Raw genomic sequence first — 11,154 nt, forward strand, 5'->3', positions numbered from 1 at the left:
GAGACGTCAATTCCTGTAACCTGATAAGTCGAGCAGTGGTGCAAAGAACCACCCTACAGCGTACCAACATGCCAATGCATCACCTAATAAAGATATTCTCCCTGTCGTAGTCCGGTATTTCGCGGTTACGCGGTAGTACATCAGTTAGAGGTACCACTTACGAACGTGATTACTACTTTTCTAATTATTCCTCATATATACAGGTTTACGTCATCTAATGTGCCCGTAGTTATTGCTTATCATTCATTTGCATACTTAATTTTTTATAATGTCATTTTGTTTGCCTTTTATTCCAGCCGTTTTGTTTCTTTTTGATTTAGTGAATTTTAACACTGATGTTTGCTTGCCTTACAGTAGATTTTCATGAGAGAGAGAATATAATAGTGTCGTAGGTCAAGTTATATCTCGCAGTACGTATCATTTGTGTCCAAGTTCTTATGTTGTCAAACGGGTTACTGTGAATAAAAAATCTGTCAGCACTGGGAAATGTTCGACATATCTTTTTCATCAGCTATGCACCAACTTTTTTTTGAATTTTAGATGTCATCGAATGATGACATGTTAGTGAGAAAAGTCGAACAACAAGTAAAGAATGAAAATTTTCCTTCTGCTAGTGGCTGCTTGTTATCATCGCTGGATCTGATATCACCAATCGGAAAGATAAAGCAGAGAGAGCCAGGACCGATCACTTCAACCCCTCGTGTATTTGCTGCCGAACGACGGGATCACATATTTCAATCAAATTGTTTCGACAAATTATCGCATATTCATGAAGCATGTCTTTTCTGAATTTAATTCAATTTTCTATTTGGATGTAAGCGTTTTTATCAATAATACTATATCAGCTGCAAAACAAAATAGAAACAAGCGTATTCTCTAGCTGGAACAGTAATGGAATTTTTCAGTTGGTAAAGGAAAAATTTTTTCTGTTGTTTCTCTGTTTAAGACAGGTTGAGATTCATAAAGTCACCAGTTCATAAAATGGGTGGAAGAATAAAAGAAATGGATGGGAAGAGGGAGAAAAAGAGAGAAGGAAATAGACAAAAACATTCGCAAAAAAACTTAAAAACTATTCCTATCCTTTAAAACGCTGAAATTTCACTGGGACAAGGCAATCTAATGTAAGAATAAGACTGGAAAAAGTACGGAAAATGTAATTGAATGTAAGAAAAGGTTGACAGTAATTTATCAGTTTATAATTTGCAAAGGATGTTTCTTATCACCACTAGATTTGATATCACGAATGGGGATGATAAGGAATCAGTTGAGGTGTTTCTTTCAAAGTTTTACGGTATTAGCAGTAAATGCAAATGGAAGTGAAGAGTAAAATTTTCTTAAATTGACCACATTAGGTCACTTTTACTAATGTTTTCCAGAATGTTGTATTATTTTCGGATGAAAAGGAACCAAAGTTATCTGCAACAAACAGCATTTCCACCAGTAATGAAAAAAGTAAGTGATGTGATATATTTGACATCTTTTCTCTATTAGAAGAAAGAGATTCCTTCAACTTTGAAATTTGCAATTGCAATGCTGAATACATATTACTGAATCCTACAATAAATATGTAGTTCGGCTTTGCAATTGCAAACTTCAAGTATAGTTATATAATTTATATAGAACAAAAAATTTTAGATCTTCACTTGATTGGAGGAGTTGATCGAAGTCGCAGTATACTCAGTAGTGCTGTGGGTTAGTTCCCCTTTGAACACTGTTACTATGTTTCATTAATTTCACATCAACGATTACCATTCGAACTAATTGAAGAAAGATGATTTTTCATTTATTACTTTGGTTTTTTATATTTATTTTAATAATTATATTCAAGCAAATCAAATTCAAATAAAACTATTAAATTACTAAAATAGGTTTAGAAGTAGCCCCTAAATGAAGTCAATGCTACATAATAATGGAAACAATATGCATGGAAATTGAGGAAGTAATGGTGAATTTTCATTGCAGTTTCACCTTTAGAACTCGAAAAAAAGAAAAAAAGTGGTCGGCAGATTACTGTAGCGAAGAATCTTTATGAGGTGTTATTTAGCATCTTTTGTTTTCTATTCAGATCTGTGTTGAAAAGCTATTGCATCCCAAAATTTCTAGTAATGATTTCAAAAATAATTATATCTGTGGCTATTAAATCAGATGCCGCATCATTCTTTTCAGAATTTTCAACTCTCTGTCTTCTCTAGAAACATTAATATGTGCAGACATTATCTATTATCTTTACAGAAGCGAAAAATTATATGGGGTAATACTGGTCAGATTGTAAATAAGTCGAAAATGAAGAGTCCTTTAACTGATGATAAAGAGCCTGCTAGTCCAATGCAAGTGAACACAGCGGAGGGCACTAGTAATATGAATATCAGTAAACGAAACTCGGCAAATAATGAAGCAGAATTGTTGAAGGAAAAAAAAGTAGGCGGACTATTACTTATGATGTTTCTTCATGAGATTCAAAAGCAGATATTTGAGGATAAATTATGCTTTCAATTCTTCATCATTATTGGATCAGATAAAGAGAACTAACAGATGAATTTTGCAGAACAAATGGTGTACTGTTTAGTTGCTTCCTGAAAATCTAGAAAATAGTATACATATTACTGCTCGAAATTAAACGGCAACTCTGACAAAGAAAGCAGTTTCGTTATCAGAATTCAACTTTCTTTTAAGAAATAAATTCCGTGCTACATTTTCTTTAATCTGTTATCCTCTCTTGAAAATCTTTTTTAGTTAAGTAAATCAATGAATGAAATCAAATTTGAATATTATAGACGAATAGCTGCAACTCAAGCGATATATTTAGCACAAGCGATGATTCTAAAATAAAAGGAGTGCAAAAAATCTTTCCGTCGAACGTGTTAACCAGGTATATTTAACAGATATTTTGAATTTACAGAATGCGGTTGAAAAATGCGGGAAATATCTTCGAATAAGGAAATATGTTTCTGAATGGGGTTATCTTTACACTGAATATGATGTCTGTAAAGAGAATTCGAATTAATACAGATTAGTTGCAATAAGGATAAGCAATCTGCATGAATTATTTCATCTTTTTTAGTGCTAAATATACCGCTTCAATGGAAACCGAAGTTGTTAGTGATAATAATTGCTCGTCATTTCTGGTCGAAAAGGAAAACATACCTACGTTGAAGAAATCATCAAATGAAATTGAAGATATAACTGCACCAAATAGCTCGAGTGAAGATTCTATTCACATCAGTACCACAGATTCGTCAATTGAAATATTGAATGACATTGAAAGAAATGTTCCGGTAAGTTCAATTTTTTTAACATCTTCGAAATATTTTGCAAATTTTTTTAGTTTAAATAGAATTGTGAGATAATATTGATGAATTATTCAGTTGGTAATAGGTAGCTTATATCTTTTCCTGCAGTAATACGATGGATGAAAAAGATCTATTGATTTTGAATTTGTTTAAACTGATCCTCCGAGAAGATCTGTGTCTTGAATTTGCGTTACTCAGCAACCTTATGACTCCATTTCCTGTCCGTTCCAACTTTCATCGAACATCAGTCTATTATTATAACAAAGATATTATTAATTTAAATTTAGTCCTTAATAATTTCAAGAAAGAGGCATCACTGCAGCGATATTTCCTGTAAAACATGAGTGTACAGAAAGTTAAATTTAGTTAATCATTTTGTAGAAGAGTATTAGTTTCTTTTCAGGTTACCACAAATAAACTTGTCGCAACATCGATTCATGATGTTTCTGATTCTCCACCACATTACACTTCAACATCGGAACCTACGCAGAAAGTTAGCTTGTATTATTAATATATTAGCAACTACACTTTCGTTCTTCGGTAAAGCAATTTTCACAAATTCAAAATTGTTTGCTTTGTTATAACGGAATTCAATCCTTAATATTAAAAGTTAAAAAATATTCTCTTTGATGATAAACGTTGGCTGATGTGAGACTGTTACATCTTAATGAATTGAGAGATTATTTTGAGAACCGAGGTCATCTCATAAAAAAGGAGAAGAAACATGCCTTTTGTTTTCAGATTCCAGAGACCTTATCGAGATTGGAATTGGAAACTCAGTTGCAAAATTTGAAGGTAATTGAAGTGATTTGTTTTTCAGATTTTCAGATTACACATATATATCATTATAAATATCTGGCTTTAGAACCTTAAACAAAGTGCGAATTTGTCGAAATTGCCAGACTGTGGGCGGCGATTGCTAGAAAAAATTGAAATGTTGGAAGAGAAATTAATTAATCGGGATGCATTTGGAAGGAATGCAAATGTCGCTCCAAATGGTTTGTATCTGGATTATTCTAACAATATTGATCTAAATTACAAAATTTAAGAATAACATGCTAAGCTTTTTGTTATCATTGCAAGTTCGAAAGCACTGAAATGATACAGATTATGCTCACTGCTAATATTTGGCGATAGACTAGTAATCGGTTACAAATTTTTTTTTTTAAATGAGGAAATTCTTGTTGCGTGCAGATTGATTTCGATAATTTTAAGCAAGTATAGTAAAGATCTAGGATCATTGCTGAGAAAAATGAAAATGTTGCTCAATCTATGACACGCATGGTTTATGGTATCTCTTTTCTCCAGAATAAATAGATGATTTTGAGAGGAGATCAGGAAGCAGTATTTTAAATTTTTTTCTAGTAAAGCATATGTGATTTTGCAGAACCTATTGAAAGGGAAGAAGCTAGTAGTGTTCAAAAAAAGGACGAACCACCAGTGATTTCTTCTCAAATTATAACTGGAGGTGATTTATTATAATGAAAGACGTGAATTAATAGAAACCTTCTTTAAAATCTAAATTCTACAGCCTTATAAAGGAAAGTATTGATTTTTAATTCTTGATTTCTCTTTCATAGGACACCGGCTGTTTGGTGGAAAAATGACCGACAATCGAATTTGCCTGGCCAATGCAGTTACTGGACAAGTTATTGCTCAAATGCATAGGTAAATTTAGGATTTTTTATAAAACTAATAGTTATATTCTGTGAAATTTAGGTTCATTAAATATTTAGATTCATTTGGCTGAAATGTCAGTGTTGTACATATGCCTCATTTTTTCATTTGTTTTTGCTTATTTAAATTGTTTCAGTTCACTTGCAAATGTCCCAGAAAATTTGAAAACGAATACACCAACTAGTTTGCTTACTGAACTAATGCCTCATCAAAAAGAGGGCCTAACCTGGTTGCTGTGGCGTGAGAAACAATCATTACCTGGTGGCATCCTTGGTATATGAGTTTAGTTTTAGGTTTCCGTTAGTATGTCAGAGACTCTCTTTTAGTGAACAAATTCATTTTCAATTTGGATTTCAATTTTAAATACAATTTTGTTTGAATATGTTCGAGCACGATTTTGCTAGCAGTTTAGCTTATTAAATTTATATCATTTACCATTGATATCAAAAATTCCGAACAGATCGCCATCTCATTTCAGCTGATGACATGGGTTTGGGCAAGACGTTAAGTATGATTTCACTCATTGTAAACGTTAAGGAAAATCGTAAGCAGAATGAAGAAGTGAAAGGATCAAACAAACAAGTCACGAAAAGTCATTCTTAGTTTTATTGGTTTAACATCCTCTTTGACAGTTATTTTTAGATGCTTTCTGAAAATGAAATAAATGAGAGGGAATTCCATAGCTTATTTTCAAGACAAAACACTTTTTACCACCATTTTTATTAAATCCTTGTTTATATTCCTGTAATCTAAATAGTTGTAGGAATAAATAATGCCTTGTCATTATGAATTTTTTATCTTTAGGTAGTTGTTTAATCCCGTCCAGAACCACATTAATTATCGCTCCAGCTTCATTAATCTTTCAATGGGAAGCAGAATTTCAAAAACATGTAAAAAGTGGCTTTCTTTCTCGATATGTGTTCCATGGACCTAAACACAAGCGCGATATAAGTGCTGAATGGTAATTTTTCACATCCATATTAGTTTGATATTAAATCGATTTCAAAATAAATTTTTTCCAGCCTTGCACGCTATGATGTCGTTGTCACTACATATGGAATTGTGAGCAATGAATTAAGCGAGAAATTCACTGCAGTTGGTGTCGAAGATGAAAGGAGTAGTAGTGATGAAAGTGCTTCCCATACAGAAAACGGAAAAGGAAAAACAAAACGAAAGGTTAGTCTTTTCTCTAGAACTTTCTGGCATTTGTATTATTGAGTATGTAGATTTTTAGGATGCTAAAATGAATTTATTTGCTAGTCGTTTGCAAATTAGTTTCAAAGAACAGAATTTAAATAAGGATAAATCATGATGTTCATTTCAGATTTCAAGAAAACCGGGCTCCGTGCTCACGAAGATAGCCTGGGAGCGTGTTATTTTGGATGAAGCGCATCAAATCAAAAATAGGACATCATTAATTTCTAAAGCGTGCTGTAAAATTCCTGCTGTAGCTCGTTGGTGCCTTACAGGCACACCAATTCACAATAACTTATGGGATTTATATTCCCTGATCAGGTTCAAATGTTTTTCACATATTTCCATTTATTTTACTTCCGGATTGAATGCTTTTATGATGACTTCCTGTCCTTAGTTATCTTTATAATTCAAGATAATGCTCTAGTTTAACTTTAAAAATCGCTTCAGATTTCTGCGTGTGGTGCCCTTCGATGAGGAAGCTGTTTGGAAAGAATATATTCTATCAGCACGTATGTTGGTTTTTTCCGATTCTTATTTTTTTTCATTTGTATATTTTTTGTTTTATATTATCTTAGCTTATGTTTCAGAAATTTATTTCTAGGTTCGTCACAAAGATTAAATACCCTGGTAAAAGGCTTATTACTCAGACGAGAAAAGAATCAGTTGTGTACGGAAACAAATAAACCGATTGTATTTTTCTTAATAATTATTTTTTTGTACTGCAGAAATTAAATATATTAAGTAGAGGAAATTAGAACTGCATATGTGTTATGGAGAAAGTTAGAATTTTAAAGTGATAGTATACTAATTCTTTTGTCTAGAGACTTTGAAAGTGGATTGTTTACGTAGCAGTGTATGCTGGGTATCATGACCAAAGGTGCTTGGTGATCATGAGTTAGGAATAGCGGCAAAAACTATCTTGAAATAAATCAGTTTTCGAGAAACACTGTGCAAAAAAAGAAAAAAAAATTACGAAGAAAAAGATTTCAAACAACCTGTAATATTTAAACCTCTTTAACAATACTCTAAAGACAAAGTTAATCACTTGAGCTCAGACAATGCTAATAATTTGAAATATAAAGATAAGACTCGAAAATTATTTTATTGAATTGGCTTGATTCTTGTAGGTTGATCTAAAGTCAAGAAAGTATGAAGAAATTGTTATGAAATTTGAAGGCATGGAAAAGAAGGTTTATGATTACATGTTTCAGGTTTCAAGGTCAGTGTCCATTTAAAGAAGTTTTTCTTTTTTTTTTTGTATATTACTATTGCTGCTTATAATTTTGCAAAGTTATTCAAATTCTAATCGTAATTTATTTGATAGCTGCGGTAAAAAAATATATGTTTTTTCAAATAAGTTATAAACATATATATAGTTGAAGAATTTTTTCTTCCATTAACAAACAGCAGAATGACATAGGTTTTTTCATTTTCCAAAAATTGAAGGCAACAAGTAAAAGAACTAATCAAAACAAGAGAGGAAAAAGAACGGGATCTGTATGGTATTGGATGCACAAATGCTAGTTATAAACCAACGAAGAATCCATTTTCAGGTTTCTTCCATATAAACGATCTTGTGAAGAAACTAAAATCTAAATCATGAAGTTTAATCTACTTAGTGCCATATCTTTTTGAATTATATTGTTATATTTTATGTATCAAAGATTAGAAATATTATATTAACAGATATAACTGAGAGATGAAAGGGAAAAGATGTAGAGTTATATTTACAGTGTATAAGCAGTAACTTCATTTTTTTAAACAAATTAAATTAAATATTTGCACAGGAAATGAGTCTAGCAACAATGATACAAATCGTTTTGCGAAAGTTGGTTTAATTTTTATAGAATTCATTGTAGGTGGTCCACAAACGACTCGAAACAACAATAATTTTCAAGCAATGACTTGTGTACTAACGTTATTAATGCGATTACGACAAGCCTGTGTGCATTTTGCATTAATAAACCAGGTACTGCTTAATCACTTAGATCTTCTTGAAAAATCTGTTTGTAATATTGAAACAAGTAAATAATCATTTTCGTATTTTAACGGAATATTCCTAGGCAGTCGATATGGAAGCCCTCCAGATGTTAGGCGTTGAAGAGGATGAAGATGCTGGGATGTTGTCAAAGTGTTTTTCGAATATATCGCTTTTGGATGAAAAAGCTCTTACCGAGAAGTTACTGGGTGAGGACGGGAATAAACAAATGGAACAGCTGTTCCAGAAAACTTTTATTTCAACAAAGGTAGTTCTTCAGATGTTACATTCATGTTTCAGATAGCGTAAAAGTTTACATCGTTCGATGCTGTAATCCATGACTGCAATTTGAATTAATCAGTTTTTAGATTGAGTGTTTTTTCTCCTGTATTTTTTTTAGTCCCCCTTTTTAATTCTGAAATTTATTAAAATCTTGACCTTTTTATTTTCAGATCAAGAAATTATTTGAACAAGTGGACTATGCTCTTTCTTGTGGCGATAAGTGGTAATATTTACATGGTATTTTCGAAATTTATACCTACAACTTATAGAGTATTTAGTGCTACTATGTTTGATTAACTACGTTCCTGCTTTTCCAATCAATCTGTTATTGTCTTATATGGGAGTCTGTTATAATTTTTAGTAATTGCTCACAAGATCTTTGCAACAAAAATTTATACGTCTTTATATGACCACTGTGATATTTGATATCTTTCAGTGTTATTGTAAGTCAATGGACCAGTCTTTTGAACATTCTGGAGTATCATTTGGAACGGAAAAAAATTTTGTATACATCTATTAATGGGAAAGTTTCGAGTAGTGACAGGTCATTCGTATCGTTGTTCTCTTATTTCCTTCTTTCTTTAAGTTTCATTTTCTAATAATATGGAAAAAGAAACTGTGGTACAATTTTTATATCAAGAATAGATGCTTCATCAATTTATAGCATTTTTTTAGCGTGTTTTAAAAATTTTGCATATCATTATGGTCTTGTTTTTTATTTCCTCAATATCTCATTATATACTCTTGCATCAAACTTCTTCTCTATCGCATATATTTAAAAGACAATTAGAAGTGTTTCAGGCAAAATAGAGCTAATAGCTTTAATATGATGGATAGTGGACCTCATGTTATGCTGTTGTCATTGACAGCCGGCGGAGTGGGGTTGAATTTAGTCGGTGGTAATCATCTGTTTCTCGTTGATTTGCACTGGAACCCTGCCCTCGAGCAACAAGCCTGTGATCGTATTTATAGAATTGGTCAAACGAAGAATGTTTTTATACACAAGTCTGGATTTCTCATAAGTTATCACCAACACTCAATAAGATTTAAATGTTATGGATTTATTTTCAGGAAGTTCATATGCAGAATAAGATTAATAGTCACATGTAATTAACTATCGAGTATTTTCATGGATTATTAAATTATATTTTTTCAAAATTTAAGTCAAAGTTTTCATAATTGATCTTGTGGAATTAATACAAACTTCGGAGTATTGTATTAAAAAAGACTTTTTATAGGCTGGTTTGTTTGGAAACAATCGAAGAGCGTGTTTTGGCATTACAGCGAATAAAGCAAACTTTAGCAAAAGATGTTCTAGATGGGTAAGTTTTATATTGGATGATAGCTGAGGCTTCGTTGAGATTATTGTTTGGAAGCTTTTTTAGTTGGATTTTTTCCTTGGGGAAGTGTGCTACTAAACTTAAAAAATCCAGGATTTTTGATGCACCATATTTTTTCTGCAGTTATCTTCGTTTCCGTTGTTGAAGAGTTATTTTTTGCTCGTTCTCAGATGATGTAAAATTTTCCACTTTTGGAAGGGCTGAATGATTTTTTAAATCTGGACATAGTGCGTTGTAAATGTTTTTTTCTTTTTTTGCATTAACCGAAGTTAATAAATTGTCGTTGTTTGTTTTGATTTAAAATTTATCAGTTATATATATATATATATTTACCTTTTCAAAAAAAAAAGAAAAACACTGGAGCATTTAAATTCTCAAAAAATCTTTTTGAACGATTTCAGAGTTGCTTCAAAGAAACTCAGTAAATTAACGATTGCTGATCTGAAATACTTATTCGATCTGGGTCGTCCACGTAATGATTTAGCTAATTTTGCTGATACCGCTTGTTCGTCGAAATTCTTCCCAGCAACTATTTCTAACACTAATACAGGATCTTTTGATACTCTTGCAACAGTAAGAAAACCCGGGTCTCTTGTACAGGAAACTGTTCTAGTACAACCGAATAGTTAAGTTTGTCTTGAAGTTTATGTTTTTCATTACACAGTTTCAAATTTTTCTGCATATGCTATATATGAAACAAAAAATTATGTAATCTTTTCGTTTAGATCAGAATTCACATTGTGGGAGTGTTATGTATTGAAAACTTGATTCAAATTATAATGGCAGCTATAATCGAAGTAGTTTATTCCCAAACTAACTTTTCTTGCGTTCATTTCACTTTTTTTATTCCTTCTTTCAGTGATGTATTTTATGCATTCGTCCTTTTTTGTTTACTATATAGATCTGTAGTGCATAAAATGCTACAATTAAAAAATAGTATGTGTGTCAATATGAAAAGGTGCTCGACCTGATATTTAAGTCTTGAACAGGAGCAGAAAAAACGGTTTTCGGAGCTCCTTCGGGAGGAATTAAAATGTCCCGTCAATTATTACGACTGGGAGTTGTTATATACTGTTTTTATAAATGATATTTTTGTGCGGCTTGGTTTCAGTTTAAATTACCTTAACTTCTGGTTGAAACTTTAACTAAGCATAATTTTCTTGTTGGGTCTCTCACAGTTTCAAGCGATATAACCCATAGAAGCTTCTTCATATCAAATAAGATATAAAATTTCCTTAACTCGGCGTTCTTAATGTATTTCCTTTGAGATGATCTTAAAGTTTTAATTCATAAATTGGAATTTGTTGTGGTTAATAAAAGCTGCATTCTATTTGTTGCGACATAGGGAAGGTTTTATGATTTTGTGCGAAGCTTTTCAGGTGTTCTATCT

General features: G+C 31.8%; 1 protein-coding gene across 1 annotated transcript; it reads left to right on the plus strand.

Moving 5' to 3' along the window:
- Window positions 1-540: 540 nt before the first annotated feature.
- Bm4377 (SNF2 family N-terminal domain containing protein) lies at window positions 541-10,524 on the plus strand (the record flags this gene model as incomplete). The annotated part of the gene is made up of 29 exons (XM_001897697.2): window positions 541-774; window positions 1,377-1,452; window positions 1,636-1,692; window positions 1,963-2,033; window positions 2,233-2,418; window positions 2,775-2,869; window positions 3,062-3,275; window positions 3,694-3,783; window positions 4,032-4,085; window positions 4,156-4,288; window positions 4,678-4,758; window positions 4,871-4,958; window positions 5,104-5,240; window positions 5,446-5,559; window positions 5,772-5,928; window positions 5,990-6,143; window positions 6,292-6,482; window positions 6,612-6,673; window positions 6,766-6,854; window positions 7,292-7,383; window positions 7,611-7,717; window positions 8,024-8,133; window positions 8,228-8,410; window positions 8,595-8,647; window positions 8,861-8,968; window positions 9,226-9,429; window positions 9,663-9,746; window positions 10,166-10,389; window positions 10,490-10,524. 29 exons carry the CDS (start codon window positions 541-543, stop codon window positions 10,522-10,524), a joined length of 3,483 nt encoding a protein of 1,160 aa, XP_001897732.2.
- Between the last annotated feature and the right edge of the window lie 630 nt (window positions 10,525-11,154).

The sequence above is a fragment of the Brugia malayi genome (genome assembly GCF_000002995.4).
Source record: "Brugia malayi strain FR3 genome assembly, contig: Bm_v4_ChrX_scaffold_001, whole genome shotgun sequence".
NCBI classification, from domain to species: Eukaryota; Metazoa; Nematoda; class Chromadorea; order Rhabditida; family Onchocercidae; genus Brugia; species Brugia malayi.